This window comes from Aythya ferina (assembly GCF_964211825.1).
Source record: "Aythya ferina genome assembly, chromosome: 18".
NCBI classification, from domain to species: domain Eukaryota; kingdom Metazoa; phylum Chordata; class Aves; order Anseriformes; family Anatidae; genus Aythya; species Aythya ferina.
In genome coordinates this window covers 10,199,132-10,216,453 of record NC_140317.1, presented here as the reverse complement: position 1 = coordinate 10,216,453, position 17,322 = coordinate 10,199,132, and the positions used below count along the sequence as shown (strand labels likewise).

The window sequence follows — 17,322 nt, the reverse complement described above, 5'->3', positions numbered from 1 at the left end:
TCAAACCTTTTCCCTTTAAAGTCCCGCCTTTGATTCTACATCAATTTATTCAAACCGCAGCTGGGTGGCTGAAAACGAAAGGACAGCATCATTTAAACCAACCATGTTCCTAACTTGAAAGAAGGGCTATAATTAAAAAAATGGGCATAAAAGAATGGAAATGGGATAATATTTTTTAATGGTAGTTCAAAGGCCGACAGATGTCAGAGCCTTTGAAGATGTCAGTACACTGAGCAAGAAGTTGCCATTAAATAGTTTGCCTGAGAGGTGAAGCAGCTTTTTAATGACTGAAAAAGCCCTTGCAGACACATCCTTGTGTTTTTAATTTGTCAGAGTTTCTGCAGTATTTTCTGATTAATGACACATGATTATAACTGCATAGCATACATATTTTTATACTTGGTTAAATGAATACTTTATTCCACATTCCTTCGGTGCCAGATAAGAACAGGAAAGCTTTACTACAGAGTCTAAAACTATTCAGATTGCTCAAATATTTATGGTAATTTGAGGGGATTGGCCAGATACAGAGCTACTATGTGTTGCTACCTTTTGTTCTTTAATGGTGCTATTACTACTGCCATCACAATGTGCATGCATTAAGCGAGCATGTGACCAAGCAATGTATTATACCCTCCTTGTGCACCAAACAATCAGAGCTTTCATAATTCACCAGCGAACAATGTCATCAAATCAAATCAAAATAACATTTAGAAAAATTTCTCCATTGATCCTAAACAATACAAACAATGGCTGCCAACGTATTGTAAGCGGAAAATAACTTTTCTGAGAAAAAACAGCACATATTGCTAGGAAACATCACGTTCAGAAGAAAAACACCAATATTTATAAATATAGATAAAGTCCCCATCTCGGGCTGAGAAGATGCTCCTTCGTCTCTCTGTTGGCACGTGCATTTTTTCCCCCCTCTCCTTATTTTCACAACGAACGTAAACTGTAGTAGCCCAAACCCCAGGAATAATTTATTTTGCTCCCAGGAGCAGGCTCACAGATCATTACTATGCTCTTTTACAACAGCGTGTGAAGCTGAGCAGGTACAAGCACAGGGAAGCACCCAGGCCCTCGGGAAGTACAGGAAAAGCCAGTACAGCATGCCTTGCGTTGGCTCACGCCTTGCAGAAGTCATTCACATGAAAAGAGTCATTACAAAGGAATTTGATTAATGTACTATTCTTTCTGTTGTTCCAACCCAGATTCAGTTTATTAATTAGATCATAAAGTAATAGAAGTGTGATGGACTCGAGTAAAACCTAACGTACAGAGAAATGGGAGGAACCTTAGAGCTGTGTGAAATCAGTTGCTGTTTGTATCAGAACAGTTAAAGCATTTTGTGAGTACGACAGCTCTGACTGTAACAATCTATACCTATCAGGAACCTCCTTGGGATAACCACACTGCTTACCACTACCGCCACGAACCTCCCAGAGGGGAGGAAGGTAACTGTTGGATCCTCACTGCTACTCTGAAATTTAATTCTCCCAAAGGTATTTATTGAATGAAAACAGAGCCCTGCTAGGAACAACTACAACCGTGTTAGGACCCCACTATAAAGAACCTGGAGAAGTAGACAATTTTCAGTACAAACATCTGGAAACCCAGTTTACATCTAACCTGAAGCCTTCCTTTTCACAATTTCAAAGGTAGTTTTACCTTACAAAAGGACACAAACCCCAATCTGTTGTGCCTCAATATGATACTTGTCTTTATCACGAATCTCATCAAGGTTTGAACCCTCAATCTGCGAGGTTATGTTATGCACTTCTGCCACTTTTCCTGGAAAACGCAGTACATGAACAAGCAACCAGCATGATCAGGTGGAAGTGGCCACAGGGAACACCCACCACAGGCAGGGTGTCACCCGAGGTGACACCCAGTGCTCAGTCTCTTCCACCCACGCCTCGGGAGTGAATGCTGTGAGACGGGCATGCTCTGGAGGTAACAATGGAGGGGAAGCGTGTCCTGTCCATCTACTCCACTCCTGTGGCTGTTGATGCAGAAGTTGAACACAGACCTTGTACTTTTTTCATATTTAATTATTTTAGCACTATAGGAAAAAAAATGAAAAGGTGGCAAATTTAAAGCAGTTAAAATTTTGGCTGAACAAAGGCACTTCTCTAAGCTGTGAGACTTCCTGATGGATTTCAAATTAATTTCACAAACTAAAGGAACGTTACCTACAGAAGATGTACCAGAATTTCTTATGAATAAACATTAAAAGATTCTTCTATGATGGGATATATCAAACAAAATAATGTTTTGCTATAGAAACCCACATAAGCAAGCACAGCCAAGAGATTCAGATTCTATCCATTAGAGGGCAATAATACATATATACACATACGTACACACAAAGACACACTCCCACCACCTGACTGGCTTTAGAAGGAAAAGTAGCATTTTCTCTCTAAGATTACCAACAGCACATTGACAGTTTGGCCTGTTCCATTCTCACCCCTCCATCCCCAACACTGGTGTCCAGCAGATCAAGAGTTGCAATAACAAATTATTCTTTAAGTTTGCTTTTCCTACAAGGAATTCAATAATAATATTTAGGTTTAGAAGGATTACAGTTGACTTAATAAACATAGCTTGTATAGACTGAACAACCAGCATTTATATAAACTACCTTATTATAATGGTTCCCAAACTTTTCACAGAAAAGATGTTCTCCATGTGTTTGCATCTCTCCCACCTGAAGTCAGACACTTTTCTGTTCAGTCCCATAAGAAACCTGTGATAACAGCAGCAACTGCAGACATGGCAAATATCCAGTAGGTTTTAGATGCCTTTTAATGCTACAGACAAATCACGGAAAGGCATTTTTACTCTGTCATTGGTAGAGACACTTGAGGAAAGCAGTTCATGTGCTATGTCATCTGCTTTCTTGTTCAAAACATGTCAAACAACCAAAACTTCATTGTTTCTCATGCATCCTCAGCCATCTGCTTGCTGCACCCACCTCTAATATCCTACAAGCACATTTATGTTGCAAGCTCACTGGTTCAGGAGATGCTGTTATGTATTTTCACTAACCCAACATACACTTAGATCCCTGAGAGGATTCCTGCAATGCAAATTACCACCAGCCCCTAAACTACCGTTTGTCAACACTGAACTAGTTTCAGAATTGCTGAGTTTACAGTAATAATGACCAGTAAATCCACTAGCATACAGACTGGATTAAATTGTTACTTCTTTAAATATTACTTTGCAATGATCAATCCATATTTCATTATGGACATTCAGGTAATTACTCCAACTAAAAGCTCGTCATTTCTATTAGCTATTGAATAAATATTAACTTTAAATTATACTAGAGATTTAACCGAAGGCCCAAATTCAAATGGAACAAGATGAAGATGTAGAATACCATGCTGGCCATGTATGCTACCCCAGGCAGTAGGCACGCACCCCTCTCAGAGAGGCAGGCACCTAGAACTTGGAAATCCCAAACAATACAGCAGGAAAACATGCATCTATTCGGAAATATTCCAGCATACTGTGCATTTGCAGTGGCTGATTTTCCAAAAACCACTTTCCACTCTATTTCTCTTCTCTAAATTCATTTTACAGATGCCAATACACCAGAAAGCAGAGACTACAAAAGAATTCAAGCTGTCAGAGACAACTTTAGAAGAACTGTATCACTCGTACGAAAGACTGGAGTTCACTCTTCCTGGAATCTTCAGATCTGTTTCAAGTAAAAGCACTGTGTCAGGGTTTTTTTTCTTTTCTTTTCTCTTTCTTTTCTTTTCTTTTTTTTTTTTTTTTTTTTTTTTTTTAAATGCCCTACATCAGTGTTGTTTCTATTAACTCTGAAGAACAACTTTAAAAACTCAATATGAAATATTTGTAACCAAGCCAATATTTTAGAGGCCAAAGATAAAAGTTCCCTTATTTGCAGTATTTCAGGAAGGCTTTCATACAGGTGAATACAATGAGATATGTAGTTTCAGTTTGAAATATATTGTTTTCTCCATTAAACAGAAATCTACGGCATCGTTGACATCGATTTCTGTCATTTTGTCATGATAAACACTAAGGTATTAAGCACCTTCCACATCATGCAGCCAGGCATGATTCCAATTAGTGCTGAATAGAAGACAAAATGTCAGTCTAATAAGCTTCAATTTGCGAAGTCTTTGAACATTCGATGATATCATCACTTTGCCAATCATTTCTTGTACTTTGGCTTTTTTTCTTCCATATCACCTTCCCTGTCAAAAGAAAGTCTTTCAAATCTCCAGAAGCTGAAGACATGAACAGTGTCAGTCATTGGTCTGACTGAGCTAAGAGATCCAAAAATGACTCCCCGGTACATCAGAGAACTATCATGTGCACAATATTCCCTCAAAGCTAATTTGCTGCCAACATGTAGAGTAATTGGGGGAAAAAAGTCTACTTTAAAGGCATACTGTGAAAAATATTTTTTCTCATGAAATCAACACTAAAGACTTTAAATCACTGTCAGAGTCTGTGCCACTCTTTCCATATAAAGGAACGGCATTTATTAAAGTAAGATGACAATCATGTCTTCAAAGGTGACTGGACAAAAGAACAGCTCTGCTGTCTGACTTCATATTGAAAACATTCACTTTATTTTATAATAATGTAGTTTCTTTCTAATTTGTTTCTTATTAAAAAGGGCAAAAAAAAAGCATATGTGGTTCTGTAAACTTAAGTGTACATGCCTAGCACACATTCAATGCCAACAGCTGGGGAGATGTGGAGCTTTGTCTACCTGGAACTTGCCCAAATGCAGAAGATAAAATCCCTGCCCTTACCTGGCAGTGAGGGAAAAGAGCATCACCAAATGGCAGACAACAAACCAGGCTGGGAAATGCAGAGCGAGAGACAGCTGGTCCTGCCCTAGGCTCAAACAAGAGGCCTGAGCAGAAGGCCCGCTCAGAAGAGGGGAGGAAGGCGGCGGTGTCCCCGAGCTGGCTCCCGGGATGAGGTGGGTTACAGAGGGGCTGACCCTCCAGCAGACGGGTTAGCAAATTCCTAACATCTGAGGCAGAAATTGAGACAGAAGTTGCTACAACACAGGGCTTGCAACAGCTGCGGAGCTGAGTAACAGCGAAGCACTCAGCCCGGTGTCTGTGCCAGTAACATCCTCTTCAGTTCCACAGATAACCCAACACGGTTTTCCCCCTGCACCACCAGAAAGCTCCTGTCTATGAACCGGAGGAAAGAGATGCGTCCCATTTTCTTCCTGACTAAAGCAGAGGAACGAGGGGATCGGTGGTAGGGCGCCCAGGACAGCGCAGTTTGCCATAAGCACTTCAGCTGCAATTTGTTACTGGTTTTCCACTTGAAGGTTTCTCTATAATACTTTAATGTGGGAGTGTGTGGAGCTTTATGGATGGTCTCATATTTCTCAACTGACATATCTGCAGCCAAAGTATGTCAGCTACAGGAGAGGGCAAGGCTTTTCACTGGCTTTGTGATTTCTCCTTCCCCCATCACAAACCACATAAAAGAAAAATACAAATAATCAGATCTCCAAAACTGCTATTTGTTACCTCATCATGAAACAGTCTACTGGACCCTGCAGTGGTATTGAGTAATATCATTACTTAAACCATAAAGAGGCTGTATTTATTGCTCAAAATTGGGAAAATTAGCATCCATATGGATCCTATTGTTTTAAGACCAGTAATTCTGCCAAAACAAGTGGTGTTAACATTCCATACTACAGATTGTCATAATTTCTCTTCTGGTCTTCCAGTCTTTCATTTGGTATTTATAATACCTTTGAATTGAGTAACCGAATGGATCATAAAATCTCTTCTATCAGATAAATCATTTAACAGCTAGACTACTGTTCAAAATTTGATTTATGGTGACAGTGAGTGAATGGAATTAGCATCTGCTGACCTCAGGAAGAGAGACTAAACCGATTTTGGCTAAGCTTTTTCCAGAATAACGTTCAAGAGAAAGAACACTCTCCAAAAAAATTTAACTACTTAATTTGCAATACCTAGCACCTTAGTTGGTAGCCACACAGAGAACATCCTATCCTCCACCCCTGCAAAAAGCATGGAACAAAACCCCCAGGAAATTCCTTTCCAGGCACATGAGGAATAAAAAGGTCGCTGGTAACAGGCAACACAGATATACCAAGAGCAAATCATGCTTGACCAAACTAAAAACCTTCTACAATCAAACAACTGACTCTGTGGTAAAGGGAGAACTGCCAACATGTTTTATCTTGACTTTGGTAAGGCTTTTGGCACAGCCCTTTACATCACCTGATGGTCACACTGAAGAGAGAGTGGATGGGTGGACTACACCACAAGAGGAGAGCTCACTGGACCACTGGGTTCGAAGGACAGGAGTGGAGGCAACCAGCTGCACGTAGCAGTTCTCAAAGGTCAAAGCTGGGGCTGACACAGCTCAGCATTCCCGTTACTGACCTGGATGATGGCTACAAAGAACCTCAAGCAACACTGGGGGGAAGCAGTCAGCATGTTGCAGAGCAGGGCTGCCATCCACAGGGACCTCAAACTGTGAGCTGGAGGAATAGACCTCTCCAGGGCGCTCAGCACACTGGGTTTGTTCAGCCTGGACAGCAGAATACTAAAAGCAGGAATCTACACACAGCTGAAGACAGAAATTAAAGGGAAATTGCAAAAAAGAGGCAAACTTCTTGAAGATGGCAGTGAAAGGAAGAGAAGCTACAGATCCTACAGATCCAAGTTGTAACAACGGAAATTCAGATTGGATATAAAGGAAAAGATTTGATTAGTTAGTACTTTAATATTCCTTTCTAGAAGTTTCAAATTTCAAAATTTCAAAATTTGCTTCACACTGTGTAAGGCTTATTGTCTATTGATCATTCGTTGCAACCATCACACCCAAACCTTGAATGCAAAGCCACGCCTAGCGTGCATGTTAGAAACTGTCATACATGAAGATCCTTTAACCAGCTGATGAGCAAGACTGATCTTTTTTATTTTTTTTTTTAATAGAGAAATTATTCTATATTAGCTCTCCTGTAGGAAATAATCCTTTTTTCCTAAACAGGGTGTACTGGCGTAAAATAAAAGTACATGATATCAACCTTGCTCCTTCTCCAGTGAAATTGTATACTCCATCTTTTCAACTGGCAATATTTAAAATTAAAACAAAAAACAATATATAAATGTTGATTACTGTGTAACAACTACCGCATATATTCAATTTCATATCATATAAACAAAGTCCATTTTGCTGAGAGCTCCATCTCAGAATCAGAGTTCATACTACGTGATGAGCTAGTTTCTATGGCAACTGCTTTCTCTTTTACACACGCTGTAGCCACACAAAATGTCAGCTCTATCCTAAGCTAACTTAGCATTTTTAATCAGCAAACGACAATTTATGCACCATTACATATGGCTTCCAAAATCGGCTTTAATAACAATTTCAAATGCTGAACAGCCTGAAATATAAAAGGATAGAGGAGCGAGTAAAGTCACACCTCCTGCACTGAATTCCTCGCTATCTAATTCCAGTCGTATTGTAAAAAGCGAGAGTCAAGCAAAAATGTGGAAGAGATCAGAGATGATCACCCAGTGTAGCACGAGAAGGCTTTGATGGTTCCATTAAGCGAGGAAGTGGCAGATGTTTAGAGCCTGTTCGGTAGGCTTTTGAAAGGCAGCTCAAACAGAAGCAGCAGCTTAAAAGTGGGGACCAGGAGCAGAGAGCTCAATGCAAAACAACAACCATGGCATGGCGGATTCAGCTAAGAGAAAGGGAAGATGTGCAGGAGGCTAAGACCCTTCTCTTGATGGGGAGGCTTGATGGAGGGATTCACGAGCCTCAGCTCTGTGTGCTTCTGTTTTTTTAGAGCAGAGGCTCATTTTTTCCTCTAATCTCAATGATTGTCTATCCTGTAGCCCAAATTATTTCCCTGGGATACTGCCGGGTTTGGCCATCGGTACCCAACTCTCAGGTGATCAATTCAGAGCTCAGTTTGAATGGCTCTACAGAGCCCCTCACCAGATCCCTGATTTTAGTAGATATTCCTCATCAGTGGACCCAGCCCCACCCTGACCCAACCCACCAGGAATAACAACCTAAAGAAATCACGCAAGCGCTGTAATAAATATTTGCTTCTTGAAATATTTTTACCTCCGTCATTATTCTGCTTTGATTGGTGGTAAATAAAACACACTGCAATAAAGCTAAAAACCTTTGTTTAAGAAAGGCTAAAAGGGAACTGCTGTCTGTCTACAGAAGTCTGACTGTCAGCCCAAAAGCTACTCTCCAAGTAAAATATAACAAACAAATATTTAGATTGCAACTCCATGATTTAGATTGTTTGCAGAGAAAGCTTGCAAAGCAAACAGAGCATTTCTTCTCTTGCCAAAGACATCTTCTATTGTGAAAAGAAAAAAGTCAAAGAAAATATGAGTCATAGAATTTATTTACTTAAAATTGTATACAGAAGTGACTTCAGTAGCACCAACAACATCTGAATGTTTCACAGGCTGCATTTATCTGTTCCCTCCAGGCACAATCAAGTAAACTGCTTCCACTGATACTGGAAGAGCATCTCTGTGGAAACCAGTGTTTGGGGACATTAGAACAACTACCTGAAGTGCAACAGAGTTGATCAGTGATTTATCCGCACGTTAACAGCAGGTTCTTTCAGATCAAAGTTTAAGAAAGTCTCCAGTTGTGAAACAAATGCTCCCAGATTCCTTTAGAGTGAGTATAGCAATGAAAAGTTCCTGCTACAGCAGGATTTATGCACAAAAAGAAATTGTGCGTGTGTTGGGGTATTATTATTAAACAATTATATAGCATTCCTATTATTTTCTTCTGTATTTTCTCTTATCAATAGTAGATAAAGCTCTCCATCAGGCAAACATAGATGTGTGTATGCATCTAGTCAGCATATATATACACACACTACTATCTATGTCTCTATGGGCTCAAACAGCTCAGAATTAATTCAGTCAAAGGAAGGCGCAAAGCAACAGTTGTAGGAAGAGCAAGAGCAAAAAGCAAGCTCTCAAAGATCATCCAGAGGAAAAGTGAAAGGATGGCCCTGCAGGCCCTGGGGAAGGAGCCGCAGATTTTCAAGAAGGTAAAAAATCGCGTGATGGTGAAAGCAAAGAGGATAACATGAAGTGCAAAATGCAAGAGAGAAAACTGAAACATTTTGGCCATGATAAAATACCTTATTACTTATTAACACTTCTCACCACCTCCAGCCCATTACTCTTTTTTTTTTTTTTTTTTTTTTTTAATATAAGAACTTCCATTTTCAGCATGTGTATCTGCACATCTTTAGAAGCACTTGATGTTTTTTCTCCCAACTGGTAACGGATTATGAAGAGCCCTAAGACACCCCAAACACCAACGATATTCTCTTATAGCAGCCAAGTTTTTGAGATAATAAACAGTTATGTTAAAATTAAAGACTGTGACATCAGGGACAAGAACTGACAAAGCATGCCTCGTTGTTCAAGTTACTCTTGACCCAATTATGAATGGAGGAAAATAGTGGACTTGCCAATTACAGTGCAACAGCACCTGAAGAAATAATTCAGTTTCCTTAAGGAACTTTTTTCCCCCTCTTGCTTTAGTGCAAAGCACTGTATTTGAAGTTACAGGGGTAGTTTTATTCTTCTTCTTGCCCAAAGGTCAACGGTTTGAGAACAAGCATGAAAATGATCCAGCTCTGTACAGCAGTTGTAACATTAAAAATCTTTGAGCTGGTTCAGGGCACGTGTCAGATGCTGGGGAGAGAATGACAGTCACAGGATAAAGGGAAAGTCTAAGGGCACAACTGGCACAGCCACCACAGCCTGCTTGGCATCGGCTGTTAAAATTTTCTAACCTTGCTATCTTATTTCATGGGAAAAAAATATCATCTACTATTCTCTGTAATCAGAAGTCCTGCTTCAGAAAGCCTCTGATTCACTGGAAAGGTTCTTTTTGATTAAAACAAAAGGAAGACCTATCATCTAAGGGGTTTCCCAATTTGTGAAATGATGAATGCACTAACATTAGTTAGAGGCGGAGAACAAATGATCAAACCATAGCTTAAAAATATTCCTAAAGAAAATCCAGATGATATCCAAAAAATCTAAATTGAATACAAGTAGCGATTTAAAACTGATTTTTTTAAAACAAAATTCCTGTGTTCTTATTTAAGCAATGACGATATTACAGCAGTTCATAGGAAACATATAGAACTTAAATGACTACAAGAACACAGCATGGTATAAAAGCCTTTGTACTGCTTTGACTTTATTGACCTACATGTCAATTTACTCCTCCCCAAGCATTACAACCCCAGGTGAAAAAAAAATATCAAAGTAAGCCCCCTAGAAATAGATAAAACCAAGAGCTAAAGTGGAATGCAACTGTTATCCAGAAATTCATTAGGAATACAATAGGCGATCTACTTAGATGAAGTTTCTTTTGCGGACATAAATTGTATTTCAAAGAAGCAGTAACATTATTTTACATTTTAATATTGGGAAAGTACTGAAATCTTAATCTTTATGCTGTGGTTTCAAGCAAAGCATTAATAAATGTATTCATATTTCAATAATGTTTAATGTTTTCGTATACCATCTTTTAGAGTAGCTGAAGACCTACATGAAAACAAAGACTTCGGATACGAAATAAAAAACTGATCTTTTCAGGAACAGGATAAGAAATTGTTCTGCAATATTCAGTCAAAACGCGTTTCTCAAACATTTCCATATTCTCATATGGAAAAGCATTTCTAAAAGAATAACAGTGAATACCTTTAATAATGGTGCTTTCACATCATTCACTTAACATTGAACAGATAGGTCCTTCGAACCAAGATACTCATGTGTGATTAGCACTAATTATTATTTAAATTTTTTGAAATACACAGCAAATTTACTTTTCATTTAGCGAAGCAAAATGGCCTCCTCTCCTTTCTCAAAACACCTTCACTGTAATATAAAGAATTCCTAAAATTACTGCTGTCAAACATGGTTCAATAGTAACATTTATTTATTTTTTCTTTAAATAAAGCCTTGTCAACACACACTCATTAAATCACTGAGATATCTTTGTTAAGAGACTGACAAATGGTTCATCAAGGGCACTGGCCGTTAGTCCCATTAGATGCCGAAAATATACATCTTGATAAACACATGCAAAGCTTTTCTTTTTTTAAATTAAAAATATCTGCCATAATTCCGTAACAGTCACCAGTATTGTCTATTAAGCTCACTGCAAAGACAAAAGTGAATTCTAACACAAAGACCAGATGAATCAGCTAAGAACGCTTTATTTTTCAAAACAGAAAAACGAGGCGTCCTTGAAAGCAGATAGATTCTTGCTTGAATTTAAATAAACAACAGCTCTTCTAGTCAAAGGCAATTGAATTTTTCTTCCCTGATTTACATGTCATTCTCATGGCAGCAACGCTCAAATGACTGTACGGGGATATTCAAACTACAAAGAAAAGCCCTGTAAAAAGGCCAAAGTTTTTTGCTATTCAGACTGTTCAGATTTTCATAACAGCTCCCATAATTTCCAGCTCTTTACATGGCACCTGTAGTAGCATCATATATCCCATTGCAAACAGAAGGCACAACCAAACTTTGGGTTCCCATCTTTACCAGAAAAACCCCAAAACAGAATTAAATAGGATATACTTACAAGACGCCTCCCAGATTCTCTGAATGTGCTTAAGATAGTCTCTTTACATTTGTGTTCAGGGTTATACAGAGCAACAACTGTAATGAACGCTGGCGTGTAGACAGAACTCAAACTGTTTTTTAACCTGAGAAATACGGCTCTGCCTTTGTTTGTACGCAAACACATCAGGCACGTAGGTGAAAGGATGGTACAACTTTGCAAAGGCACCCGCTATATAGTTAAGATTAATCTATCTTAGGCCAAAGAAAAAAAAATCCAAAGATAAGAAGCAGTCCCTTAACTGTTTAAGTCATTCTCACAATAAAGCGAAGAATAAAGGGCATGGTTTAATTTTTTTTTAGAAGCTACCTGAATATCCTCTTTCCAAGCGTTCCCACAAAATGATCTGTCATTTTCCTTGGAAAACCATAATGGTGGAAATGGAGAAATAAGTGTTGGCTCCGTAATACATCCCCCATCCTCCCTCAACAAGCGACTTCATTTCCAACAGACTTAAGGCAGATTTCAATAAACCGAGTAGTCCAAGGCTAACCCCCAAAAAATAATTAAAAAATAAATATTCAGTTTTACTTAGCTACATTATAGTTTTCAGTAAAATAACAGCCTATTAGTCTACAGGAAAGTAAAGTGAAAACGCCTCAATGCCAGAGTTGTACATCTCATAGGGAAGGCAGTGGTGCGCGGAAAACATATGTCGTTAAAGATGCCTTACCAAAAATGTCCAGTTTTGTTATAAAATAATCCTTGCATGATAAGCAATTCTAATGCTGATTAAAGAGTATTCAGAAAATAATCTTTACTAAACTATGAAATCACCTTAATTTTTTTAAATGTTGCCATTGTAGGCCTTTTTAATATAGGCTCTTAAGAAAATACACCATGCCATCCTTACAAAATATATTGAAAAAAATGCAGTAAGATTTTTTTTTTGAACTGAAAACTAATAAAGATCATTTTCCATGCTGACAGTGCACATTTCATCCAGAAGTTTGAAGAGTCAAATGCTACCCCAGCTGGGGGTTATTCTGCCAAATGGCTTCCAACAGTGACCACAGAGATGGAGGATGGGAGGGGTGCGTGTGTGTAGGAAAATAAACGTGATGGTAAGCAATCCAAAATCCACATCGTCTTATCAAATATCTGATACACATAGGCAAACATACAAAGCAAATCTGGAATACAAAACTGAAACAAAAAGACATGGACAAAATGAAATAAAGCCATTTGTGAGTTACCTGCAGAGATTTGAAACAAAAAAAAAGCATACGAATGAAGCAGACATAATTCATATGGATTTGCCCAGGAAGGAGAAAAGGAGGGGTGACTGTGAGGGCTGAGGGGGGGGGAGAAGAACAGATACCTTTTTTCTTAAACAAATCCATCATGAAAGAAAATGAGACAAGATTATAAATAGGCCGAGTTATAGCGCACCATGGGATTTTTAATCTGGCTACCTGTGGTTTTTGCAGTTAAAGCCCTATTCAGTAGTGGAAAGGGAGGGGGGAAGCGGGAAAAAAAAAAAGAAGAAAAGAAAAAACAAAATCACGTTTATGTGCCAGTTTCGCAAATGATCACACAGCGTGCATCACCAACAATGCTGGCAAACAGGAAAGACTAATTATTAGCATTTTCTAATAAGCGTACGCCTTTGAAACATTATTGATCATTACCTGTCCGTCTCGTTTCCTGCATTCTTGAGTTTTACTCTCATGCTCTGCCATGGCAGCGCGAAGCTCTTTTTCCAGTTTCTCGATTTCCCGTTCATGGTCTCGGACCAGGCAGTCCTTCTCTGCGTTGTGCTGCTGGAATAGGTGCGTCTTCTCCTGTTCATGCTCCAGCTTCAGCTCCACTATCTGATTGGACAGTGAGGAGTACAGTTCATCAATAGAACATCCTTGTCGTCATGACAACTCGTCTACAGCTTAATTTTCCCCTTAATTTCATCAAGTTGGCAATTTTATTTTTACGTCACTATTACCTCACCTTTTAAAAAGCCACCGTTAGCGTGACAGAATTCCTCCAGACGATTCCAACAATGGCGACAACTGAGCAAATCCAGCGCATCCTTAACCAATTTGTTGGTACAAATGTCGGAGCGTTTAAAGAAAAAAAAAAATTGCATTGTCGCATTCTGCGAACGGTCCCCCCGTACCCGGCTGCTGCTCATCCGCAGGGCTGAGGATCCTAAATGGTTAATAGCCAGCCTGCTCTCCCCTTTGCTCAAGTATACACACGCAACCCCCCCACCCCAGCAATTAAATCTTTTAAGGATTTCTTGATGGTTTTCCAGAGCGAAAGCTCTTCCTTCGATATTCACCACCGTGGTATATACAGTTGTCTTTTTTTATTTTTTTCAAGAAAATTATAAAAAAAACAACAAAGCTCTATTATCCCGTTGTCAGCTACGCTACCCCAACATAAACAGATGTATGTGTTCCAGAAGGGCACCTGCTGTGCTGCAAGCTTGCACCACGGTTTCATAAGCAGCGCTCTATTCTCAGGATCCTTTCCCAGTCCGCACCACACTGGATGCTGTGACCTTGGCCAGCCCTAGCCTCTCCCCGCTAGACTGAATGGCAGCCCGAGACCAAGGGCCTGGTTGCCGCAGCTTTGATACTAATCCTCCCCGCCTCGCACAATGGCACCCTACCTGGCCTGCACACTGGAGCAGCCAGGCGGCCTTTGAAGCAGGTGATGAATAGGGACGGCAGGAAGCCGCTTCCCCACTGAACTCCGGGCCACACAGCTGCTAAGAACAGTCACTTGGATTTTTCTTCAGTTTTGGTGGATTTCGGGGAGGGGAAGGAGAAGAGAGAAAAAAAAAAAAAGAGAAAAAGAAAAGAAAAGGAAAAAAAAACGCCCTTATCGAGAATATGGTGGGGTATTTGCAGCGTGAGAATCCGGCTTCAAAAAAAAGCCGTCGGGAGGAGCCGGCTCAACGTTGGGCGGTTTGTGCGCCACAGCGCCCGGCACCTGATCTTAAAGCTGCAGCAGGCAATTCCGGGAGCGGGCCTCGGCCCGAAAATTAGCTGTTTTCATGGCTTTCGGCTTAAAATTTGAAGCATAGTGAAAAGCAACCTATTCTCTCCAACTACAGATGGGAATATCCCAAATTTGAAAGTAAAATATGTGATCCGCGCTATGCGGCCGGGTGTGTCCTTCCAAAAACAACATTAGGAGAACAGCCACAATATTCTACGGTTTAGCACATCTACATTATTTAATAACACCAAGGGGCTCATTAACACACATCTGAAGTTACCCCCAGGAGGGACACGTTATCCGCGCCAGGCCTAGGATCGTTACGCAGAGCTCTTTACCTCAGGTTTTTGCCCAAGGTTTGTGTACAAAAGTGGTTTCTTTTCAGATGCTTCAGTGTCCTTGGCGTGTCTAAATGGAAGTAGTCTTGCTCCCTAAAATAATTATAAAACCTTTGTCTGATTTCTGGAAAAAAAGTCTGTCATACATCAGATCTGATTAAAAAGAGATTGCGCTAACAAGAAAGGTCTTTCTATTCAAACTTTTTTTTGACTTCTTAATTACTGCATTTTCTGATGGTTGGGCCATGTGAGGTCTGGGGTGGGGTTAGCAAGTTTGTTGTGAGGAACTTCAGTTATTTCAATTTTCTTGTTTTTGGCTGAAGAAAAAAATGGCAGCAGGCTGAGAATGTTCCGGAAGGAGGCAAGGGACAGATCCTGCTTCTCCCACCAGCTACAGGATGTGTGCGTCATAGGTTTACCCAACTAAGCTAATTAGTTATCTTTAAAAATCTCTTCAAGTACAACATTATATTGCAGGTGCAAAGTTTTCAAATTTAAAAGGGGGAAGAGCTAAATGGGAACAGTGCTTCCGTGTGCAGGAGGGGAGTCCTCACGGCCTGCCATGGGAGCGGAAACGATGGCAGTGTGAAGTGAGGTGTTTTGTAAGCGTCAAATTCAGTGATGAAAAACTGTCACCATTTAGTGTATACCATTCCCCATGATGTTTTTGCTTGGCTTTTTAGAGACCTCTGGCAGAGAACAGCTAGAGAGAAAGGATGGGGATGACAGCATTTTCTTCCCTCAAGTTCAAATGCCTACAAAACCCATCTTCCCAAGCAAATACTAACAATCACTACGCATTCATAAGCAACAAAATGAGCTTTCCTGTACAAATAATGTGAAATGACTGAGTAGGCATTGACTATGCTGGTGAACACTCACTGAACCTTCTGTTCTCCTTAAGAACTGCTGCCAAGCTCTACAGTTTCTCTTTCACCCTTCTCTCTCTCATTATTGTATTGAGTTGTGTTGTTGCTGCTGTTTAAAGGAAAAGAAAAAAATAAAGTATGCCAACAAAAGGAAAAATACCACACTGTTTTGCATCAACAACCTGACTTCATCACAGAAAGCTGCATGAAAACTATGCTAAGTCTTCATAAATCAGTATGGATTCTCTCTGGGGTACAGCACACCTCTGTGAATGATAAAACAAACCTCCTTAAAAAAAGGAGTAAAAAACTCCTTAAAAAGACTCCTTTAAAAACTGTTACCATGTTGAGATCTTTCTGCACACCATTTTAAAATCTCTGCTTTTAACTGAAGTTTTTCAGTATGCCTTTACCTTGCAGAGAAAGACAAAAGGTGACAAAAGTATTAATAAAATGCTAAAACAAACTTATCTGAGAAATGTGATCATCTTCTGCTATTCACTAGCATAAACACACACACAAATTGCTGAACAGTTCAAGTGGTGCAGATCATGACCATCCTGCACAGGACACTGAAAACCTCAGCTGCCCAAAGATGGGCTTCTAACCCAGGCAGTGGTAGCTGCACCTACGTGTGGAGGTAATCTAGAAGAACCTGTTAAAACAAGAACCCATCAAATAAAGACCTAAAGCGAAACCCTGCTGCTGTTAGTGCCAGTTCACCTTGTACATCTGGAGAACAAAGCTTGACAGTAAATAGCCTGCTGATTGTGTAAGATATCTTCAGAAACCAAATACTTGTAACACAATCAACATTGACAAATACCTTTTTTAAAGTCCCTAATATAGACAACAGTTTCTACTATAGAGTTTTTGTTTTTACATCACACAGCAAGTTTAGGCTTTTCAATTTTAGAACAATTTCAACTTGTTCTCATGAACAAGTATGCTTTTGAAAATCTTTTTATAGTCCCCAAAGGAGGGAAAGGAAATTAGTTAGCTCACTACCTCTTTGAAAAATATAGCCACTACCATAAATATTTGACACCAAAGTATGAAAATTCATGTAAATTTATGTCCACAATCTAGAAATATTATAAGTAACACCTATATAAAATATGGGTTTGCATGGCAGGATGATTTTATTAGCACTGTTTTGGCATGACTGAACTTCTTAGGGCCAGAGAAGCCACCAGTAAATTACTTATGTCATGCCGAAGTACTGAACTAAAGCTCACTGGGTACAGCACACCCATAGCACGTCTATTTTGCAACAATTTTTACTTATAAACATTTTAAGAGTATTTTCAAATGTTTTATTGGAGATTTTATTTCCCATTCCTTCACTGGTAAATCAGGTGTCTTCATTATAATTACTCTGCCCAAAACCCACTCTAAACTCTGACCAGCACTCTGTACAACACGTGATCTATCCCCAAATAACAACTCTGCTAAAATCTAGCGTT

At 39.5% G+C, this 17,322-nt stretch overlaps 1 protein-coding gene across 2 annotated transcripts in view; it reads right to left on the bottom strand.

The window, feature by feature from the left end:
• Positions 1-17,322, bottom strand: part of CEP112 (centrosomal protein 112) — a 161,707-nt gene that overhangs the window by 76,723 nt on the left and 67,662 nt on the right. For both annotated transcript variants that reach the window (XM_084492549.1, XM_084492550.1), the window contains exon 20: positions 13,338-13,520. In XM_084492549.1, coding sequence (XP_084348675.1) covers positions 13,338-13,520 — 183 coding nt within the window. The remainder of the gene's footprint in view (positions 1-13,337; positions 13,521-17,322) is intronic.